This window comes from Gorilla gorilla, chromosome 8 (assembly GCF_029281585.2).
Source record: "Gorilla gorilla gorilla isolate KB3781 chromosome 8, NHGRI_mGorGor1-v2.1_pri, whole genome shotgun sequence".
Lineage (NCBI taxonomy): Eukaryota > Metazoa > Chordata > Mammalia > Primates > Hominidae > Gorilla > Gorilla gorilla.
The window spans coordinates 126438786-126463594 of record NC_073232.2 but is presented as its reverse complement, the minus strand read 5'-3'; the positions used below and the strand labels follow the sequence as shown (position 1 = coordinate 126463594).

Genomic DNA, 24809 nt, shown 5'->3' with positions numbered 1-24809 from the left:
TTGCAAATCTGAAACACTGTATTCGTTAAACAACACTATTTCCACTTGCCCTCAGTCCCTGGCAACCACCATTCTACTTTCTGTTGCTGAGTTTGACTACTCATGATACCTCACGTAGGTGAAATCATATACTTTTCATTTCATGACTGGCTTATTTAATTTAGCCTAATGTCCTCATTTATCCATGTTGTAACATGTCAGAATTTCATTTCTTTTTAAGGCTCAATAATATTGCATTGTATGTATATACCACATTTTGTTTATTCATCCATTAATGGAGATCTGGGTTCCTTCTGCTTTTTGGCTGTTGTTAATAATGCTACTGTGAACTTGGGTTTGCAAGTATCTCTTCAAGACTCCAAGGCCCTTCTTAATATTACCCCCAAACAAATGCCTGCTATTGCTATTCATATCCTTACTGTAATACTATATTATGTGAATAAACTGTATGCTTTTGTACTTGAACCATCAGTGCTGCTGCTATTCTTGCATTTTATAGGGTAACTTTCTCATTTTCCTGTAGCCTGTACCTATTCTTTTAGACCTTCCTCTTGAGATTATCTCTGATGCCTCTTCCCACTTTACTCAGATCTAGACTCTTACCATTTTCATACCTCCCTTATAAATTATAAGATGTTATACATTTAATAATAATAGCAGGAAACATGTATATGCTGATAATTAGGTGCCTGGTATATTACATATATTAGTTCATGGATTCTTCACAAGAACTCTCTGTGACATATGCTGTTATCCCCATTGTACAGATGAGTTACCTGAAGCACAGAGAGAGAAAAAGTAACTTGTTCAAGGCCACATGCTAACAAATGCAAAGTTAAAATCTGAGCTTTGTTAGTGGCGCTTTAGAGCTTTTTCAAATACGGTTATTAGAAATGAACCAGTTACAAATTGTTAAATTTACCTAAAAATATTAGGAATAGAGTAGAAAATTGGTTTCTCTTTTTTGCTTCATCCTGTCAGAACAGTGACAGAACGGTTGAGTAGAATAATCATAATTCTGATGTCTGGTATTTGGAAGATACCCATTGACATTTGCCAGCACTGTTGTCTTCGCCAAGTCAACCTCTTTGAGTGAAAGATTTTTCACCTTAGAGTGACAATACTTACGTGATGGAACTGTTTGTGGACATTAGGACATTACACAAATGTCAGATGTTATTTTAAATCAAAGTTAATCTTTGGTTATACACATGATGTTTTTAATTCCAAATAAAATACTTTGTGAGTCAGGTTAACTCTAAAACAACTAGATCTTTTTCTTAACTTTTTTCTTCGTCTAATTTTCTATGAAGAAAACTTCCTTTTACTTTCTTTGAAATTTTAATGAATGCATCTATTTCCAAATCTTTGTTTATACATTCCCTCATTTTTTCCCCAGCTTTATTGAAATATAACTGATAAAATTGTATATATTTAAAGAGTACAATGTGATGATTTGATATACATCATGAAATGATTACCACAATCAAGTTAGTTACATCGGTCACATCACAGTTACCTTTGTGTGTGTGTGGTGAGAACATTTAAGATCTACTGTCTAAACAAATTTCAAGTGTACAATATGATATTATTAACTGTTATCACCATGGAGTATATTAGATCCCCAGAACTTACTCATTTTATAACTGAAAAGTCTGTAGGCTTTGGCCAGTATCTCCCCTTTTCCCTCACCCCCTGTGCCCTGGCAAGCACCATTCTTCTCTTTATTTCTGTTCTTTGATTTTTGAACACATCAATATTACTGTCTAAGGTTCCAACCAAAATTTTTTTTTTTTTGAGGTGGAGTTGTGCTGTGTCACACAGGCTGGAGTGCAGTGGCGCGACCTCAGCTCACTGCAACCTCTGCCTCCTGGATTCAAGCAATTCTCCTACTTCAGGCTCCCAAGTAGCTGGGACTACAGGTGCCTACCACTACACCCGGCTAATTTTTGTATTTTTAGTAGAGACAGGGTTTTGCCATGTTGGCCAGGCTGGTCTTGAACTCCTGACCTCAAGTGATCTACCTGCCTCAGCCTCCCAAAGTTCTGGGATTACAGGCGTGAGCCACTGCGCCTGGCCCAAAAATTCTTTATTTTATTTTATTTTATTTTATTTTTTTGAGATAGGGTCTTGCTCTCTCTCCCAAGCTGGAGTGTAGTGGGCGTGATCTCAGCTCACTGCAGCGTCAGCCTCCTGTGCTCAAGTTGTCCTCCCACCTCAGCATCCCAAGCAGCTTGGACAACAGGTGCGCACCACTAGGCTCAGCTAATACTTCCGTGGTTTTTTTGTTTTAGAGATGGGGTTTCACGATGTTGCCCAGGCTAGTCTGGAACTCCAGAGCTCAGGCTATCCACCCACACTGGCCTCCCAAAGTGCCAGGATTACAGGCATGCACCACTGTGCCTAGCCCAAAATTATTATTATTATTATTTTTTTGAGACGGAGTCTCGCTCTGTCACGGAGCTAGAGTGCAGTGGCGGATCTCGGCTCACTGCCACCTCCGCTTCCCAGGTTCAAGTGATTTTCCTGCCTCAGCCTCCTGAGTAGCTGGGACTACAGGCACGCCCTACCACACCCAGCTAATTTTTGTATTTTTAGTAGAGACGGGGTTTCACCATGTTTGCCAGGGTGGTCTCGGTCTCTTGACCTCATGATCCACCCGCCTCCACCTCCCAAAGTGCTGGGACCAAAATTCTTAATTAAGAACAGTTGTCTGTATATAGAATATGCATTTGGCACATAAGTAACAAATTGAGTGTTTACTGCTTTTCACTTCCCCCTCCCTTTGTTGTTCACTTGTGAACTATAGGCAGGACTCTTGTGTCTCAAGTAGTTTTCTGTAGCAATTGAGTATGCCTCACATAAATGATCTAAGTTAAACCACTGTGTCATAAAAGGCTTGAATAAACATGCATATATTTGCCTTTTTTCCAAACATTTGTATGATTGTTTCCTCACTGATTCCTAGGCTCAGCTGTCACCTTCTCAGAGAGGCCTATCTAGACTACTTATCTAAAATAGCAGTTCAAGTCACTCTCTGGCTTTTCGCTCTCCTTTATTTTTCTTAATAGGATTTAATCACCAGCTGACATTTTATTATATATCTAGGGTCTATTTTTATTTTATCCCCTGGAATGTAAGTTCCACGAGGGCAGGGACTATTTGCTGACATATTTCCCACATAAAATAGATGCTGAGTAAGTACTGGTTGAGTTAATGAGTGATCTTCGAAGTAGAAGGTGGAAAGGCCTGGGGCTTTGGAATTATACCTGGATCCCAAACAAAATTGAAAGTTCAACTGCTTACTAGCTGTGTGACCTGGAACAAGTCTTAGGCTTCAGTTTTGTTTTGCTGTTAATATTTTTATTTTATTTTTAGAGACAAAGGTCTTACTCTGTTGCCCAGGCAGGAGTGCAGTGGAGCTCACTGCAGCCTGGAACTCCTGGGATCAAGTGCTTTTCCTGGGACTCCTGGCATGAGCCATCATGCCTAACTAGTTGTTTTTTTTTTTTAATTCGTAAAACAGAAGTGATGGTAATGGTAATAATTTCATAGACTTATTTTGAATACTAAATGAAATAATACACTTTTTTAAATTAAAAAAGCTAAATTTAGCCAATAGCAAGTGTGCAATAAATGTTAGGTTACAGCTATTGCTATTAGTCCTAGAGTACTTGCTGTTAGCTTTCTTAGGCATCTTACATTTCTAAGCACTTTGCAGGCAGTTTTTGAGATTTTATTTCTGTTTTTCTAGGGGAATTCAAGATGATATTTCTGCTTAGATTTTATTTTGCTGTTTTACATTGACTGTACATTATAACTATTAGAATATCATTAAAATATTTTTAAAATCTGAAGCAAGACTTTTCAACTTTAGCAGTATTGCCATTGGGGCCAGATTCTTTGTTGTTGTTGGAGTTGTCTTGTGCATTGTAGGATGTTCAGCAGCATCCCTGGCCTCCATCCACTAGATGCCAGTAGCAGCCCCTATCCTTGTTAGGACAACCAAAAATGTCTTCAGACAAATGCCTGGAAGGGCAAAATTGCCCGTGGCTGAGAACCACTTATTTGAAGAGTGCCAGTGCTGACAGGATTGGTGCATAATTGAGATACCCGAAGGTATAAATTTGGAAGGGTGTGCTTTTCATTCATATGATTCTATTTTGATTTGAAATATTCATATTTCTAGGGAAAAGTTAATAGCCTAATGGGCCAGAGAATCTTTTGCAAAGTATTATGTTTCACTATAAAATGATTATTTAGGAATGTTAATTTATTAACATTATAATGAATAATTATAGATATCTGTACCCTGATCTGTAAAGAAATTATATTCCACATATTATTTTATCTACATTTTAAATTATGTTTTACATACACTGCCCTTTTTATATTTAGGTTAATTAAAGAAAATAAGAAGCATCAGGAGCTCTTCGTAGACATTTGTTCAGAAAAAGACAATTTAAGAGAAGAACTAAAGAAAAGAACAGAAACTGAGAAGCAGCATATGAACACAATTAAACAGGTAAAAAAGACAAAAATCTTCGAAGACTATACTTCAATTAATAAAATAAATACATTCCTGGCAGCCGATTGTGGCAGCTCATGCCTGTAATCGTAGCACTTTGGGAGGCCAAGGTGGGCGGATTACTTGAGCCCAGGAGTTTGAGACCAGCCTGGGCAACGTGGTGAAACCCTGTCTCTACAAAAAAAAAAAAAAAAAATAGAAAATTTGCTGCATATGGTAGCATGCACCTGTAATCTCAGCTACTCAGGAGGCTGAGGTGGGTGGATCACTGGAGCCGGGGAGATTGAGGCAGCAGTGAGCCGAGATCGTGCCACTGTACTCCAGCCTGGGTGAGAGAGAGAGACCTTGTCTCAAAAAAAAAAAAAAAAAAAAAAAAATCTGAAAACTTGCATGTAGGTTGAAGTTCTATAAGGTAAATCATATTTTAAATGCAGAGAATTGCATGGCATTTAAACCATTCTCTTTTACAAAGTAGGACTCATAGCCTGATGTATTTCCTTTTATGTAAGTTTATTCTTATGCATGTGACTCGTGTACTGCATATAGTAGAACATATTCTGTTATGTTCAAAATAAGCAAAAAGACGATTTGAGTTGACAGTCAACTAGACTGTTGTTGCCAACAGGGAGGAAGCAATAGAAATATAAAAGTTTATGTCTGGCATTAGGATGTTTTTAAGTTTGTATTTTGGTATGGTTCCATTCTCAGTATTTTTAAAAACTATATTGTGAAGGCTGGCTGTCATACTTTAGATTGTATCTGGCTTACTGGCTTTCCTAGCCTGGCCTTTTCCTTCTTTTTTTAAATTTATTTTTTATTTTTTCTTTGAGACAGAGTTGCTCTTGTCACCCAGGGTGGAATTCAGTGGCACAATCTCAGCTCACTGCAGTCTTTGCCTCCTGGGTTCAAGTGATTCTTCTGCCTCAGCCTCCGGAGTACCTGGGATTATAGGCGGCCACCAACCACACCCAGCCAATTTTTGTATTTTTATTAGAGACAGGGTTTCACCATGTTGGCTAGGCTGGTCTTGAACTCCTGACCTCAGGTGATCCACTTGCCTTGCCCTGGCCTCCCAGTTCTGGGATTACAGGCATGAACCACTGCCCCTGGCCTCTTTCTAGTTTTTAAATGAACTCCTCTGATGCATGAATCAACAAAGTGAGTATTCAGACTAATAGCAAAGCTGAGTTGCTCTTTATTTTTGAGGTGCTTTTTCTTCTGTGAACAGGATTAGAAGCATTCTAGCCTTAAAAGTATTTTGTCTCATCTTTCACAGAAAGTTATATAATGAAAATAACAGTAAACAATTAGTAAAACAATTTTTCACTTGATGCATGATTGGAAGGTGACTGTATTTGTAAAATTGTATGTATTTAATCCTGATTTTTATGTGCTCTAGGGTCCCCACATATAAACCAGAGTTAGAATGGTAAAGTGTGAGGGAGTCTTAACAGGCTAAATCCATATTTCGGTAGTCAGGTCACTCAATGACCAGAAACTTCAGACCGAACAGGTACAATGGAACCAGAGCCCTTCCTTTCATGAGCTTATTAGTGGGCCTTTTTTGTTGTTGTTGTTGTTTTTAAAGAGAAAAGCTTTTCCTTCTTTATTTTATTTCTAGATCTGCACTATCTAATATGGCATCCACCAGCTGCATATAGCTATTGAGCACTTCAAAGGTAGCTAGTCTAAATTGAGGGGTGCTGTAAGTGTAAAATACACATGTAACTTAGAAGAGTTAGTATAAAAATAAAACAGCTCATTTTTTTCATGTGGATTGATAATATTAGAATGATAATATTTGGATATATTGGGTTTAATAAACTCACTTGTTTGTAATTTTTATTTTTTATTTTATTTTATTTTATCTTTGAGATGGGGTTTCGCTCTTGTTGCCCAGGCTGGGGTGCAATGGCGCGATCTCGGCTCATAGCAACCACTACCTCCCGGGTTCAAGCGATTCTTCTGCCTCAGCCTCCTGAGAAGCTGGGATTACAGGGGCCCGCCACCAAGCCTGGCTAGTTTTTGTATTTTTGGTAGAGACGGGGTTTCACCATGTTAGCCAGGCCAGTCTTGAACTCCTGACCTCAGGTGATCTGCCCATCTTGGCCTCTCAAAGTGCTGGGATTACAGGCGTGAGCCACTGCGCCCAGCTTCTTTTTACTTTTTAAAGTGTGACTACTAGAAAGTTTAAATTCCACATGTGGCTTGTACTTCTATTGCTCAGTGTTGCTCTAGATAATTTTGTAATAAGGAAAATTAGTATATGTGTACTATAAGATTTAGGTCTTTTTCAACAGGTTTATTGAGATATAATTAACTTTCCACACAGTTCACTTATTTTAAGTGTACAATTCAGTGGCTTTTACTTGTGCAACCTTTACCACAATTTTAGAACATGTCATCACCCCAAAAAGAAATGCAACACACATTAGTAGTCACTTCTCATTTCCCTCCAACAGTACTCCCTCAACCCTGCCCTAGGGAACAAGTAATCTTTCGGTCTCTACATATTTGCCTGTTCTGGACGTTTCATATAAATGGAATTATATAATAGGTACCCCTTTTTATCTAGCTTCTTTTATTTAACATAGTGTTTTTAAGGTTTCATTCAAGTTGTAGCATGTATCAGTACTTCATTGTTTTTAATGATTGAATAGTAGTTCATTATATAGATATTTGATGTTTTAATATTTTGTTTACCCCTTCATCAGTTGATGGACATGGGAAAATGGGTTGTTTCTGCCATTTGACTATTATGAATAATGCCTCTGTGAACATTCACGTGCTAGTTTTTATGTGTACATATGCTTTCGTTTCTCTTGGGTGTATACCTAGGAATTAATAGAATGAGTTGGGAAGTGTTACTTTTTGGGGGAAGAGCAAAAATTTGTGAAGAATTGGTATTCTTCTTTAATTGTTTTAAAGAATTTTACCTGTGTAGCCACCTGAGCCTGAATTTTTCTTTGTGGGTAGGTTTTTGTTGTTGTTGTTCTTTTTTATTATTCTAATTCAGTCTCTACTTGTTATAGGTCTATTCAGATCTTCTGTTTCTTCTTGAGACAGTTTTGGTAGTTTGTGTCTTTCTAGGAATTGTTCATTTTGTCTCTAAGTTAAATTGTTCATACTATTTATTTATTCAATTATTTTTATTTCTATAAGGTCAGTAGTAATGTCCCTCTTTCGTTTTGATTCTAGTAATTTCAGTCATCTTTCTTTTTTCTTCAGTCATTCCAGCTAAAGGTTTGTCAGTTTTCTTCATCTTTTCAGAGAGCCAATTTTTGGTTTTGTTTCTGTTTTTCTTTTTCTTTCTTTTTTTTTTTTCTTTTTTTTTTTGAGACAAGGTCTGGCTGTATCACCCAGGCTGGAGTGCGGTGTTGCGATCTCGGTTCACTGCAACCTCTACCTATGAGGCTCAAGTGATCCTCCCACCTCAACCTCCCGAGTAGCTGCTACTACAGGTGTGCATCACCACATCCAGCTAATTTTTGTATTTTTTTGTGGAGATGGGTTTTCACTATGTTTCCCAGGCTGGTCTCGAACTTGTGAGCTCAAGCGATCCACCTGCCTCAGCCTCCCAAAGTGCTGAGATTACAGGCATGAGCCACTTCACCTGGCCTCGTCTCTGTTTTTCCATTCTAGTTTTTATTTTTTTCTTCCTCCTCTTTGTGTTTGGTTTAGTTTGCTGTTTTTCTGGTGTCTTAAGATGCAAGTTTAGGTTATTAATTTGATACCCTGTCTTTTTTTTTTTTTTTTTTTGAGACAGCATTTCGCTCTTGTCACCCAGACCGGAGTGCAGTGGCGTGATCTTGGCTTACTGCAACTTCTACCTCCTGAGTTCAAGCGATTCTCCTGCCTCAGCCTCCCAAGTAGCTGGGATTACAGGCACCTGCCACCATGCCCAGCTAATTTTTGTATTTTTGGTAGAGACGGGGTTTCACACTGTTGGCCAGGCTGGTCTCGAACTCCTGACCTCAAGTGATCCTCCTGCCTCTGCCTCCCAAAGTGCTGAGATTACAGGCTTGAGCCACCCCGCCTGGCCCCCTTTCTTCTTTTATAATATAGGTATTTGTAGTTATAAATTTTCCTCTAAGCATTCCTTTAGATGTGTCTCCTGAGTTGTGGTATATTATGTTTTCATTTTTATTAGTCATCTAGTACTTTCTAATTTCCCTTGCAATTTCTTCTGTGTTTCTTTAGCAGTATGTGGTTTAATTTTCACAAATTTGTGAATTTCCCATATTTCTTTCTGTTACTGAGGTCTCATTCCATTATGGTTGGAGAATATGCTTCATATGATTTTAATCTTTTAAATTTATGGAAGTTTGTTTGTAACCTAGCATATCCTCTGTCATGGAATATTCCATGTGCACTTGATGAAAACGTATACACTGCTGTTCCTGGGTGGAGTGTTGTATAGATGTATTAGATTCCATTGTTTTGTAGTGTTTAAGTCGCCTATTTCTATGTTAATTTTCTGCCTAATTCTATTTATTATTGAAAGTAGGATAGTGAAGTCTCCAACTATTGTTGAGTTATTTTCCCTTTTATTTCTGTTAGTTTTTGCCTCATGTATTTTGATGCTACATTCTTAGATGCATATACATTTATCTGTTGGATCTTTCTGATGGCTTGATCTGTTTTATTTTTGTGAGCTATTCTTTATCTCTGGTAACATTCTTAATTTTAGTCTGTTTTTTATGTAAATATAGCCACTCTTCCTTATGATTGCTGTTTGCATTATATATTTTTTTCCACTCTTTTCAGTTTACTTGCATTTTGAACCTAAAATGCCTTCTATAGACAACATATAGTTGAATCCTGTTTCTTTAATTAAGTCTGTTAGTTTCTGCCTTTTGATATGATTATTAAATCCACTTTCATTTAATATTATTGATGGTGGGATTTATGTCTGCCATATCTTTTGTTTTCCATGTTTCATGTCTTTTTTCTTCACCTATTTCTCCTTCACTGCCTTCTTTTGCATTAAGTGAATGTTGTCCAATATAACATTTAAATTTCTTTCATGATATTTTCACTATACAGTACAGAGTTCCCCCTTATCTGAGGGTAATTTATTCCAAGATCCTAAGTAGATGCATGAAATCGTCAATAGCACTGAACTCGATTGCCATCAATCAGAATATGTTTCTGTTTATGTCTGCCCCTGACAAGTGAATGCCCTTTTCATCCTTTTTTTTTTCTCAGAGACAGGGTCTCATCACTCTGGCTGGCGTACCATGGTGGGATCACAGCTCACTGTAGCCTCAAACTGCTTGGCTCTAGCAATCTTCCTGCCTCAGCCTCCTGAGTAGATGGGACTATAGGCATGCACCACCATGCCCAGCTAATTTTTAAAATTTTTTGTAGAGATTGGGTCTTGCTGTATTGACCGTGCTGGTCTTGAACTCCTGACCTCAGGCAATTCCCTCTCCTCAGCTTTCCAAAGTGCTGGGATTACAGGCATAAGCCACTACCTGGCTCTTTTCCCGTCTTAACAAAGTACTTATGCAGTGTGGCCATAACTTTTGAAGTTTGAGGTGTGACAGCAAAACTATCATGAATTTCTTTTTTCTTCTTCACAGTTTCCTGGATAGAAGATTCATTCTTACTGTAGATTTTAGCAACCTCAGTATATGATTTTTTTCTTTCAAGTCACCATTTCACTTAAAATAAGCACTTTAAAGCCTCTCTTTGGCACATGTGAATTGCCAGCATCACTATTCTTATACTCTGGGGCCACTAATAAGTAAACTTACTTATTAATTAAGGGCTAAGTGTTGCTGCACACAAGCACTGTCGTCCTGCCATAGTCAGTCTGGTAACTGAGATGGCTACTAAGCGACTAACTGGCAGGTAGTGTGTACAATGCAGACATGCTGGACAAAGGGATGACTCACAGTCTCAGTGAGACATAGTGAGACAGCACAAGTTTTCATCACACTACTCAGAATGGCATGCAATTGAAAACTTGTGAATTATTTCTGGAAGTTTTTATTTAATATTTTTGAACTGTGGTTGACTGAAGGTTGCTGAAACCATAGAAAGTGAAGCCACAGATAAGGCGGGACTCTACTGTATTTCTTTGCGTTATTCCTTTGTGGATGTTCTAGGGGTTGCCAGATACCTTAACTTAATGGAATCTCCAGATTTTTACTAAATGACAGTGAGATATAGAAACATTGCTAAAAGTTTTTATTTCAATAACTGAAGTATATTCATTGTATTCTTTATGTTTATTTACTTTGTTTATATTTATTTGCAGTATTGGTGGTGTATTTGGTATAGCTATAAAAATAATTTGGAAATAATTTTCTTTACAGTTAGAATCAAGAATAGAAGAACTTAATAAAGAAGTTAAAGCTTCCAGAGATAAACTAATAGCTCAAGACGTTACAGCTAAAAATGCAATTCAGCAGTTACACAAAGAGATGGCCCAACGGATGGAACAGGTATTTCTCACATCGTTGTCATTATTAACTTGATATTCTGGTGACTCTTGTTTGTTAAAATAAGCTAACACTGTTAGACTATTTTGGACCTCACTATTGTATTAATACTAGGTGATTCTTTTATATAAAAGTAAGCCATTAGGCCAGACGTGGTGACTCACACCTGTAATCCCAGCACTTTCAGAGGCTGAGGCAGGCAGATTGCCTGAGGTCAGGAGTTTGAGACCAGCCTGGCTAACATGGTGAAACCCCATCTCTACTAAAAATACGAAAAGTTTAGCCAGGCGTGGTGGCACATCCCTGTAGTCCCAGCTACTTGGGAGGCTGAGGCAGGAGAATCACTTGAACCCAGGAGGCGGAGGTTGCAGTGAGCTGAGATTGCACTGCTGCACTCCAGCCTGGGTGACAAAGCAAGACTCTGTCTAAAAAAAAATAGTAAGTCATTAAAAATTCTAAAGCAATATATAAATACATACAGATGAATAAATTAAGAAAGTGTATGGAATAAAATTTTTTTTTTAATCTGTACATATTCTTCCCCTGCCTACAATCCTTTTATATCCCATTCCTTGTTCCATAGCTAATTATTGGTATTTTGGTTATGTATCTTACTACATATACATGTACAAGTCACACATGTTTATTTGTACATGGTCATATACTTTTTTCCCCCATTTGATTGGAATAATACTATACATCTTTTTTGTAACCTTTTTTCCCATACTTAATATACCTTGGTAATCTTTTTAAGTTGGTATACATGATCTCAGAAGAGGTAATTTTAAGCAGTGCTTTTTTATTACTTGCCTGAACTCTTTATGGATGACGGCTTTGTCATCTTCATTTCTGTATCCACAAAACCTAGCACAGTATGTGACTAACAATTAGTCTTCACAATGAATTGAATCTGAAAGGGTTAACTCACACCTTCATTATTTGAATGTGATGGATCCCACCCTTTCTACCCCGGAGCTGCTACTGTAGATGGCATTCTGGAAGGACTTTAGGAAACAGATTATCCTCAGCCTTTATTTGGATGATTCTTTAAAACATGCTGACTCCTTGCATTAGAAATGTTATGTTTAACTCTCCTGCTATCAGTTCTGAACCTTTTGTACTAATTGAAGGGAAATACAGAGCCTAAGAGCTTAAGAAGTAACTGGTTTTAGCGGGCCCAAACATAGCCAGCCAGTCATTAGAATCAACTGGTGAGCCAACCTGCCTTCCTGCCTGCCTGCCTGCCTGCCTGCCTGCCTGCCTGCCTGCCTGCCTGCCTTCCTTCCTTCGTCCCTTCCTCTCTTCCTCCCTTCCTCCCTTTCCTTCCTTCCTTCTTTTCTTTCCTTGCTTTCTTTCCTCCCTCCTTCCCTCCTTTCCTTCCTTCCTTCCCTTCCCTCCCCTCTCTTCCCTTTCCTTCCCTTTCCTTCCCTTCCCTTCCCTTCCCTTTCCTTCCTAAAACTCTTTGAAGCTTAATATTTAAAATAACATAGTAGTTGGTGTACATGGTAGCAGTTCAAACATTTGAAAAAGTCTTCTTCCAAACATTTTACCCCCTTCCTAAAGGTAACCACTGATGCCAGTTTCCTGTGTATCCTTCCAAAAATATTTGTTGCATAGATTCTTGTGTTTTTTTCTTTTTTCCTCCCCTGGCTTTTAAAAAACAAATGGCAATGTACTGCACTCACTGCTATGTATGTTTTCTCCTTAATGATGAAGAGTGTAGATGATGCTAATAATAGTAGCTGATGTACTGACTTTTAGCTGTGTGCAAAGCCATGTTCAAAATACTTTACAAGTGTTAACTTGTTTGATCTTCACAACAACCCTAAGAAGTGGATATTATTAAAGTAGATTTTGGAAGACTGATCTATTTAATTATTAATAGATCTATCTCATTCATTTTTTTCCCCTAACTTTTCCTCCCAACTTTTTGAGAATTTTCAAGCATATAGAAAAGATGAAAGATTAGTAAAATGAACACTTGTTTATCTTTCATCTATTGTCACTAAGCCTAGTAAGTTTTGTTTAAAAATAGGTTCCCATATGTGTTTACCCATGTTCATGTGCACACGCACATTCACCTGCTTTTTAATTTCCAGATTGAGGTTTCCTCATTTCATAGACCAGATAGGTAGAATGAATTTGAACCCTACTTACAAGAGAGTGTAGCTGTATTATAACTTTTCAGGGACTTGATAACATTTCCCCCACCCACATCTCCCATGGCCTGATATTAATAAGTATCACAGAGCAGTAAAGATTTTAGCCCTAGTATACCATTCTGGATTTCTACTTTGTCTTAGATCTTTTAGCCCTGGAAATTTCCCATACTTTCTTGTGAGCTCAACTATATATTAAAAGATGTTTGTTATTTTTCGTCTAAAATTTTTGGTGTATTGAATGAGGAGGGTTTATCTGCCATACTTGTAGAAGCTACACTTCATATACTTTGTGTTAATTTTATCTATTGAGTCCTATTGATTATCTTATTCATGTTTTACTTATCTTTATCCAAGTCAATGATAATCATCTTACTTACAGTGGATAAATCCAAAGACCTTAATTGGCCTGTCTTCCTTTATCTGTGCCATAAATGGACCTTCTATAATAGCTTAAATAACAGTTATTGTATTGTCTTGTTTAATACTCCCAATGATGCTGTGAGGTAGGTGCTGCCATTAGCAGGATGGGGCAGGATCCAGGAGTGTGAACTTTTAACAAGCACCCCAGGTTATTCCTTTGCAGTTGATCTATGGATGACCCCATGAGTAACAGAGCCGTTATCTGGTGCACCATTCCCTGCTATAGTGAAGACTCTCATAATATTTTCCGTTTTTTTTTTTGAGACAGGGTCTGTTGCCCAGGCTGGAGTGCAATGGTGCTATCATGGCTAACTGCAGCCTCAACCTCCTGGGCTCAAGAGACCTCCCGCCTTAGCCCTCCCAAATAGCTGGGACTACAGGTGCACACCACCATGCCCAGCTAATTTTGTTTTTTTTTTTTTTTTTGTAGATAGGGGATTTTGCCATGTTGTCCAGGCTGGTCTCAAACTCCTGGGCTCAGGCGATCTGCTCACCTCAGTCTCCCAAAGTGCTGGGATTACAGGCATGACCCCTTGCATCCAGCCAAGACCCTCATAATATTTCACCTTGTCTTTTACAACTGTCTTTTTTCGATTATTTTCTACCCCCCATCTCTCAACTTCAGTGAAGCTCCCAGGCTGCTACCAGTTATCTTACTAAAACACACATTTTAATAAGAGCTTCTGATTTATAAATTCTTCTTTGGCTTTATGTTGACTATGGAATAAAACCTCAACTTACTACCATGAGAGAAGTTCTTCTTCCTTTGAGGATCTAATCTATACCTCTTTTTGTTTTTATAACTACTTTCTTCCCACTCCAGCCAACACACCAAATTTAAGCCCAATAAAATAACTTGATATCTCCTAAATGTGTCATGCTGTTTTATACTTTTAGGTGTTTGCACATGATATTCACTCTATTTTTAATTCCTTTCCTTGATTCACCCCTTACATTCTATAGAATTCTGCTTAGCCTTTAATACCTAGCTCAAGTATAGCATCTTTTACCCTTCCTGCCAACTCCTCCCAGGGGATGTAAGTATTTTCATGTTTTGAAGGACTTTGTACATTCATTTACTATAATTTTTCGTATTATAATGTTTGTTTATATGCCTTTCTCACTAGATGGTGAGCTCTTTCAGAGGCCACAACTGCTACTTTGTTTCCAATAGATGATACATTATCTGAATATTAAATTATTATGAAACCAGACTTCTCTTAAAGTTGACATTGAGCTATTGACTTTTTCTAAGTACAGATATTCAGTTGTTTAAAAATCTAATTCTGTTGGCCAAGTCCAGCATAATTTTCTCAGTCTTTGTCTACAAGCACATTGTTACAACCTCAGGGGCCTATCATATCCCTAATGCAATGTCTTTCTTAATTTGAAAATTAGTATGACTATTTCAATGGAAACAAATCCCAATTGGGAGATTTTTAAAATTACTTATATGTGTATGTATAGCATTCTCAGTGTTGACTAGATGTGCTTATCAGCAGTGCCAGAATTTTATGAAACATTTTTGCAGCCATTTTTCATCAAAGCATAGAAGCTTTCCCTACATTCTGCTAACTTTATTTTAATAGTTACCTTCTTCAATTCAGTTGCATTATCAGTGTTTATTTACCACTAAAAGATATTGAAAATTCCTAAAGTTTGAAGTTCTATCTTTTGTAAATTAAATGTGTGCTTCACCATATTTGCAAACCATGAGTTGCTTCAAAGAAGGACTATTTGTAGAAGTTTTCATTCTGTGAAATTTCAGAATATGGAGTACCAGTTCATACTAATAGAAAATTTTTAAATGAGTATATGGTTTTCATACTTAATCCAGTTAGGTATTTCTTATTAAGTGTAAAATGCTTCAGAAAGCTTTACATAAATAGGAAATTAAATGGTCATTTGTTAGCATATGGCTACTTAATTTTCGAAAGGGAGTTAAGATTTTAGAAATTGTTGGCTATACAGTCAGGGTCCTGGCAGAAAACAGATGGCACACTTAAACCGGTGATGAAGATAATTTAATAAAAAGATTCTTTGTCAAGGTGTGGACAAGATGTAGGGATCCCAAAAAGGGAAGATGCAGAATTTCAGGGCTGCTGGACAAGGAGCAGGTATTACACCCCAGAGGGTAGTTGTATAGAGAGGGCACCTGACAAGGGGAGTGGCCATCAGCCAACCTGTGGGAACTCTGGAGGAGCCAGATCTCACTCTGCCTACGTTCCCAAGCTTCTGCCTACTGCCTTCTGTTGGGTGAACCCAACTGGAAGTTTGAGGGCAAGAGAATTTATTGATAGGGTTCATGATGTCATCATGTTCCTGGGACACCAGTTGGGATTTAAAAAAAGTGGGAAAGGGGATCTGGAGGAGTACATGGAAAATAGCAACCATATTAGCCAAAGTAAAAGGAACAGGAAAGGGTAAAGGCAAATGCTAGGGATATTGTACCATTTTTCTATAATTTTAAATTTTTTCTTTCATTTTAAAATTTCATGGCACAAGTCCTGGGAATGTTGTGCAAAAACCAAACAATGCATTGGTAATAAAAGAGACAAATACCATGTATTTCAATACATTTCCATTTGAAACATTATTTTTCATTAATGCTAAGTAATATTTTTTTTGAAGGCCAACAAGAAATGTGAAGAGGCACGCCAAGAAAAAGAAGCAATGGTAATGAAATATGTAAGAGGTGAGAAGGAATCTTTAGATCTTCGAAAGGAAAAAGAGACACTTGAGAAAAAACTTAGAGATGCAAATAAGGAACTTGAGAAAAACACTAACAAAATTAAGCAGCTTTCTCAGGAGAAAGGACGGTTGCACCAGCTGTATGAAACTAAGGTATAACTTGTGCCATTTGAAATATGTTGACCTTATTTGAAATTTGTTCTCTTTGCTTTTCCATATTTAATCAAATAATCATAGTTTAACATGGTTAACACTCAAACGTAAAGTTGTTTTTATTAGTTTACTTTCTAAAACCATGAATTTTTTAGTAATTCAAGTGTTCTATTACTTGTCTGCAGAGAAAAGGTTTGCTAGGGAAAAGATAAAGTGTTGGCACATGTTGTTCATTAGATAACTTTTTCTTGAGCTTTCTAAAAACTTTCTTTTAAAATCTGTATGTTGGAGAAATTTGCGTCTCAAGGGAAGATTATATTTTGGTAAAATATGTATATAGTAGTGTAAAATGAATAGTTTTAGAACCAGAAGTATAATTTGATATAATCTTAATATAACACATCACCATAGAAGAAAATTTATGTTTTTCTTACAGAAAAACATGTCTTTCTTAGATACTATCTAAAGAGATTTAGTTACCGAGCCAGCTATTCAGAACCCTTCCTGTTAACTAGCAGCCTCTCAATGGTCATATTTCCAGGGCGTTATCATTTTTCAATGATAAATTTTTTTTTAATTCATTAGCTTTTAGTTCAGGAATATTGTCATTGTTCTCAGGAATTCTGACAAAACCAATTTAGTTCATATTTCACCTTAATGCCAGCCAGTTAAGAATCATAAAGGTATGTTGTGTTGACAATACATCCAATTGGTTAAAATGTAAATGTAAATCATCTTTGTGTCTATTAATTGGATTTAGGATTTTACTACCCTCTTCTCATTCGGACTTTAAATAAGTTTTATAGTCTGTGGGCTATAGTGTGCCAGCCCTTGATTATCGTGTTACTGGACTGATTACTTTGTGGGGAATATAAAAGATATAATTAATTGATTCTATAAATGAAAATATATGACCTAGTGATATTATTTTAGGAAGGCGAAACGACTAGACTCATCAGAGAAATAGACAAATTAAAGGAAGACATTAACTCTCACGTCATCAAAGTAAAGTGGGCACAAAACAAATTAAAAGCTGAAATGGATTCACACAAGGTACGTACTGTAATACAATGGAATAACGATTAGAATGAGTTTGTTTTTGTTTTTTGTTTTTTGTTTTTTTTTTGAGACGGAGTCTTGCTCTTTCAGATTAGAATGAGTTTTAAGAGCAAATGCAATAACAGTTAATGAGGCATGAAGCTTAGTTTAGTGACCCTGCAAGTTAGTTTGGACCTGAATATTTGGTGATTATGAAAAAGAAATGTCCTCACATTATTTACATATTAAATGGGGTGGGATGTTAAATTTTACTATTCATAGTTTACAACACCCAAATTTGCCCTGTTCTTTAAGCATTTTTTGATATGCAAAATTTAAATAACACTGAGAAATTGGACGGGGGAGAATGTGTAAGTTTCCAAATTTGAATGTAAACTCTAGAAATTTTTAAAAATCAATGATGCTAAGATTTTATACTCAAAAAATATACATTCTTATTTAAATATAAAGATTTTAAGAATAAGTTGCCTTAACTTTTTTATAAATATGACTCCATTGGTATTGTGCCTAGTGAATATAATTTTATTAAAAAGCTAATATAAGTAATTATAAAGGCTGATACCTGATGCCGTAATTTTAAGCACTAACTGAGCTGATATTAGAGGTAATAAAAATCTGAAGATGTTAGAATGTGAAGTAAAAGAACAACTCTGAATTGTGACTTAAGAAGTGTAAGTTTATGAAAATATCAGTTTCCAGGTTTTCACAAACAGTCTTAATGATATTGGTTAAAATCATAATCGTGGATTACCGCATTAAATAGTTCTAAATCAGAAGAACTGCTAATAACCCTTGGTTATATTGTATTCTCTGATACAGCATTATCAGAGAAAACTGTAGGAGGAGTAGTCTCTGCTGACAGTGGTCAAAGGTAGATTAGAGAATAGTGGGTTTCCCTCAAGTCTGAAGCTGACCTACTAATCAGCACATGTGTGAGGGAACTGCTGAGGCAGAGAAAGAATTTTCAGAAAGGAGGAGGATGACAGTCCCTGGAGCTCAACACGGCTAAGCCATCTAAATTTTCTCTTTACTTTGAGTTACAGAATGAGGAATTGAAATTCCAAATTCATAAAAACAGTAATGATTCTCAACTACCTGAGTTGCTTCAAGATCAGAACATCATACTTGGTCATGTCTGATATCTGTGGTACTTTCCTCATCTTCATCTAGAGTGCTAAGAGACAGGATCCTGAAACCTGTTAGAATACTAGCACTTAGGAACAAAAGAACTGTTACAGATCTGTGTAAGAGATCTTAATGGCAGCTTTGAGCTCAGATGAAACCAGATACTCTGTAAATAGGTTAGAGAGGTGATTTAAGGCTGACTTCTGTAAGGTTACATGGTGCAGATTGCTAGAAAATGAACAAGCATATTGACTTGGTATGTAGAAATTCACTAGTTCTTTTTAACTAAAGGCATTTATTAACCAGCAAGCTTTGTGCATAACACTGTATTAGATAACTTGGAGGCTATAAAAGCCTTAGGAGACACAGTCGTTACTTTCAAAGAGTGTCCAAGATGGGCTCCCGGTTACTTGTTTTATGTATTTACCTATTGGATGTTGGAAGGAGTCCCTGGATCAAAGGATACAAGATTTAATAATCATGTGGTTATTATAGTCTACCTCTTGAGATGTGGGCAAGAGACACAAGACACTTAGTAAATTTTTCTTGAGGCACCCTTTCTAGTTTCTGGTTCCTGCCCACCAAGTCTTAGGTACTAATAATACTGCAGTCCTGTAGCTTACTGGATCCATTGTGATCAGTAGCTTCTGGTCAGACCCCCAGTGCATATTACCAGAACTTAAGAGTAGGTGGGCTGGCTACCCAGATCATCAGACTACCCAAGAGAAACAATTTGTTTCCTTCCCTAAACTCCTTTGGGATTTAACTGAAAATGTGTTTTAAACACCTAGCCTGTAAAAACAGAAGCCTTTTATTTTGAGTACAGTAAATAAAGATGAGTTTCCCCCAGTGTACCTCATCTACTTGTTTACCTACCTGGTTGCTACTTATTCACCTACCTGATATCAGGATGAGATAATCTCACTGAACGTATATATGGCTAGCAATAGATGTGGCTGTGGTTCTTTGGCTGCCATGGTTTGGCTATGCTGGGTGCTTGCCAGACATAACTGCTTCAGAGAAAGCTAGAAGAATATTCTTGGACCCAGCAGCTAGACCAGCAGGAGGTTGTAGATGGTAATATAGTACAGGCCTAATGTGTGACAAGGGCTTGGTGTATTTTATGATATGTTCTGTACACTAGGTCACCCAAGGTAAGACTGTTGCTTAATAAGCTCTTCTCCCGAGGCTTTCGTGTTGTCAGTGATAGTGTCATTCTTAAATGGTTTGTTTACTCAGAAGGCCCAGTCATTAGAAGCCAGAGTGGGCTTCTTATTTGCTTTGCCATTTTATCTCACTTAATAAAACTATATTCTATGTTCTATAACTGTAGTGTTCTATAACTGTATTCTATTGACTATATTGTATTATGGAATAACAAGGTCCAGATTTACCCTTCTACCTTAAAAAACAAAAGACAAAATATATAAAATGAAGGCTTTCAGACTTGAGACAACAGGCAGCATAGGACAGTGATCTCTGAGTGAAGGGAAACAAATGAGGTATTCCTGGAGAGTTCCAGTCTGCAGAACAAGAAGAACCTGGACAGCCCAGTGGTCTATCTGAATTGAGGAGATAGAGTTCAAAATATGGGGAACCAAGGCAGAGTCCCAGAAAAGAGAAAAATACAACAATGTGCAGTGAGTTCCCTTCAAGTCTTCAGCTGACTACTGATCAGTACATGTGTGCGTGCATGCGTGTGTGTGTGTTTGTGTGTGTGTTAAGAGAGGAAACTACAGAGGAGGGGAAAGAAATAGGGGCACCAATCCCTAGAGCTCCCACAAGGCTAGGAAATTGTTCATGTTTCCATCAATCAAAGAGAAATGACCTCTCAACACACATCAGGCAGGGCTGCATCAAGCAGCCCCCAGAAGGTTATTGCTTTAGTTGTGAGGATGAATTTGCCTTAGATTAAGTCTGTTATAAATCTGCCTTAACAAAACTTTAAAAGCAAGCTTCAAATAATTTGTTTCAAGTAAATTTACTATGTCCCAAAACAAAGGCCCAAAATATTTAAATGACTACGAAGAACTCTGGCACCTAAAAGCATAAATTTACTGTGTTTGGCATCCAGTCAAAAATTACCAGGCATGCAAAGAGGCAGGAAAATGGAGCCCATCATGAGAAGGAAGGAACACTAGATCAGTAGGAACAGATCCAGGCACGGTGTCTCACACCTGTAATTCTAGCACTTGGGGAGGCTGAGGTGGGAGGATTGCTTGAGGTCAGGAGTTTGAGACCAGCCTGGGCAACATAGCGAGGTCCCCATCTCTACACAAAGAACTTTAAAAATTAGCCAGGTGTGGTGGTGTATGCCTGTAGTCCTAGCCACTTGGGAGGCTGAGATGGGAGGATCACTTGAGCCCAGGAGTTGAAGCTATGATCATGCCACTGCACTCCAGCCTGGGCAACAGAGCAAGATCCTGTCCTGTGTCTTAAAAAAAAAAAAAGATTCAGAAATGACATAAATAATAGAATTAGTAGACAACGAGGCAATGATGTTAAAGCAGCCCTTATAAATGCATTCCATATGTCCAAGGAGATAGACAAAAGCATGAGTATGATAAGGAGAGACATGAAAGAGAAAAAAACAGATTGACATAATGTCTGAAATGAAAAATACATTGGATGGAATTAATAGCAGATTAAAAACTGCAGAGGACAAGATTAGTGTACTTGAAAACACAGGAGTAGAAAACTATATGCTAGTGACTCCCAGATTTATAACTTCTACCCAGAACTCCAGATTCATATATTTAGCTGCTTATTTGACATCCGACATCTTGGACGACTGAAGGCAACTCCAGATTCATATATTTAGCTGCTTATTTGACATACGACATCTTGGATGACTTAAGGCATCTTAAACTTAACATGTCTAAAATTGAACTAAAAATGTACCCTTTCCTCCATTGCTTTCCTATGTCAATAAATGACAATCCATCCATCTCATTCCATCTCATTGCTCAAGCCAAAAGCCTTGGATTTATCCTTAATTTCTCAGCATATCCAGTCCTTCAGCAGATCTTCTTGCTCATGTCTTTTGAGTCTGTACTCACCTAGCACCTTCTCAATGAGACTTTCCCCAGGTATTCTATCTAAACTTTCATCTCTCCAAACTTTCATTCTATCCGGACTTTCTCATGTCCTTGCTTTATTTTTATTCCTTAGCACTTGCTACTGGTATGTTTTACTTACATATTGTATTTAGTGTCTCCATTACTAGAATATGAGCTTCATGAAGGTGAGATTATGTTTGTTTTCTTATACAGTATGTCCCTGGAGCATAGAACAATGCCTGGTGCATAGATGCCCAGTGAATACTGAATGAATGAATAAGTGAAACACAGTCAATACCTTAACCAAAACATTTAATGTGATTCTCACTTTTCCCTTATTCATTTATTTAATAAATATTTATTTGGCATATAGGAATCTCTCAATTGCTATTTTTTGAGCGAATGAAGTGCTTACTATGTGCCAGGCTCTTTTTAGTTATTAATGATATAGTAGTAGAAAAACATATATAAAGTTCCTTCTCTCTGTCTCTTTTTCTCCCTCCCTGTCCATTGAGTCTAGTATTTTAAAAAGTCAGTATTTGAAAAAATAAATAATTGCTTATATTTTAAAAGTGGTACTAAGTTTTAATACAAGTCAAATTATTATTAAAAACTAGCAACTGAAAATATATAACTTTCAGTACTTACATGGTAGATTTATTTTTTTTTATGACATGTAAGAAACAGTTTATTTTTGTTTTTTTTTTTCTTTTCTTTTTTTTTTTGAGATGGAGTCTTGCTCTGTTGCCTAGGCTGGAGTGCAATGGTGCGATCTTGGCTCACTGCAACCTCTACCTCCCAGGGTCAAGCGATTCTTCTGCCTCACCCTCCTGAGTAGCTGGGATTAGAGGCATGCACCACCACACCCGGCTAATTTTTGTATTTTTAGTAGAGACTGGGTTTTGCCATGTTGGCAAGGTTGGTCTTCAACTCCTGACCTCAGGTGATCCATCTGCCTTGGCCTCCCAAAATGCTGGGATTACAAGCATGAGCCACTGCACCTGGCCTATTAATGCAATTTAGATGGTTCAAGAGATGCAGGGAAAGGCATTCCATGTGGAGGAACAGCAAAAAAAAAAAAAGGAACAAAGGGAGATGAGTATTGGGTATTCGGGGAACCCAACCTAACTAGAGGCTTATATTAGATATTCCTGTATTAATTCAACAGATAGTAGTCGAACAATTAATATGTGACAAGTATTGAGTTAGTTGCTATCGAGAAGCTATATGCTGTATTAGGGGAACATATAAGCTATAGTATAATGTATTGATCATTAGAATCCAGGGCATGCCTAAATTATATCTATGGAAAAGCAGAGTAGGCGGCATCTGATCTGCCTTTTTTCTGAAGGGAAGCTACTGAGAGGAGATGATACCAAAAGTCCCATTTGAAATCCACATGATAAGCAAAACCATGGATCGGTTTGCTTAGGGAGAATTATGAAGAAAGAGCTCCATGGCCAGGCTGTATCTTGGAAAATCACCACAGGAAGTAAAAGCCAGTCAGGGAACAATGAAGAGGGCAGAAAGAAGGAGAATATTGTCCTGTAATGGAAACAGGAAGGATATTGAAAGAGTCAGGGGTGATCAGAACCGGAGCAAATAAGTAAAGAATAAGAAGAAGAAGTAGTAATTGGATTTAATACGGGTAGCCCCTGAAAACTTTCAGAGTTGCCATGTTAGGAGAATGGTTAGGAACAGAAACCAAATTGCAGCATCAGTCTATAAAAAGACAGTTTGGGAGGCTGAGACAGGTGGATCACCTGAGGTCAGGAGTTTGAGACCAGCCTGGCCAAAACCTATCTCTACTAAAAATACAAAAATTAGCTGAATGTGGTGGCACATACTTGTAATCCCAGCTACTCAGGAGGCTGAGGCAGGAGAATCACTTGAACCCAGGAGGCGGAGGTTGCAATGAGCCGACATCACACCACTGTACTCAAGCCTGAGTGACAGAATGAGACTCTGTCTCAAAAAAAAAAAAAAAAGTTTTTATGTTTTGTTTTGTTTTGTTTTTTTGTGACAAAGTCTCACTCTGTTTCCCAGGCTGGAGTGCAGTGGTGTAGTCTCGGCTCACTGCAACTGCTGCCTCCTGGGTTCAAACGATTCTCCTGCCTCAGCCTCCCGAGTAGCTGGGATTACAGGTGCCCACCACCATGCCTGGCTAATTTGTGTTTTTTTTTTTTTTTTTTGAGACCGAGTTTCACTCTTGTTGCCCAGGCTGGAGTACAGTGGCGCAATTTCGGCTCACCGCAACCTCCGCCTCCTGGGTTTAAGCGATTCTCCTGCTTCAGCCTTCCTGAGTATCTGAGGTTACAGGCATGTGCCACCACACCCGGCTAATTTTGTATTTTTAGTAGAGACGGGGTTTCTCCATGTTGGTGAGGCTGGTCTCAAACTCCCTACCTCTGATGATCTGCCCACCTCAGCCCCCCAAAGTGCTGGGATTACAGGCATGAGCCACCACGCCTGGCCAATTTTTTTATTTTAGTAGAGACGGGGTTTCACCATGCTGGTCAGGCTGGTCTCAAGTTCCTGATCTTAGGTGATCCACCTGCCTCCACCTCCCAAAGTACTGGAATTATAGGCGTGAGCCACCACGTCCGGCCAAAAGACAGTTTTAAATAGATACCACAGCCGTAAACCAAAGAATTGTCTTTGATATGTGTGTACAAAGAACTTAACACTTTGCTCATCTTATCAGGTTAGTAACTTCTAGTAATTTGCTGAAAACTGTCAAATTTAACTGTATTTAATGGCTATTAGTTAACTCTACAGATCATTTTAATTTTTTGTCAGAAACATAAAATATTATTGCTAGAATAATAATCGGCCGCTCAGTGACAGTGCTAGGACAAGAACCTTCCTACTTGCCTATCACTTCTTACCATTCATCACGTTGCTGTACCCAACTGTGTCTCTGTCTTTTGTCAATGCAGGAAACCAAAGATAAACTCAAAGAAACAACAACAAAATTAACACAAGCAAAGGAAGAAGCAGATCAGATACGAAAAAACTGTCAGGATATGATAAAAACATATCAGGTATGCATAACTTTTAAAATAGATTAGTATCAAATTTTAGCAAATATCAGTTCTCTCTTTTTCTTTTTTTAGATGGAGTCTCGCTCTGTCGCCCGGGCTGGAGTTCAATGGCACGGTCT

At 37.7% G+C, this 24809-nt stretch overlaps 1 protein-coding gene across 1 annotated transcript in view; it reads left to right on the top strand.

Moving 5' to 3' along the window:
• Positions 1 to 24809, top strand: part of CCDC186 (coiled-coil domain containing 186) — a 53155-nt gene that overhangs the window by 12110 nt on the left and 16236 nt on the right. Inside the window, exons 4-8 of the mRNA XM_055352185.2 lie at positions 4399 to 4525; positions 10852 to 10980; positions 16191 to 16403; positions 17337 to 17456; positions 24586 to 24690. Coding sequence (XP_055208160.1) covers positions 4399 to 4525; positions 10852 to 10980; positions 16191 to 16403; positions 17337 to 17456; positions 24586 to 24690 — 694 coding nt within the window. The remainder of the gene's footprint in view (positions 1 to 4398; positions 4526 to 10851; positions 10981 to 16190; positions 16404 to 17336; positions 17457 to 24585; positions 24691 to 24809) is intronic.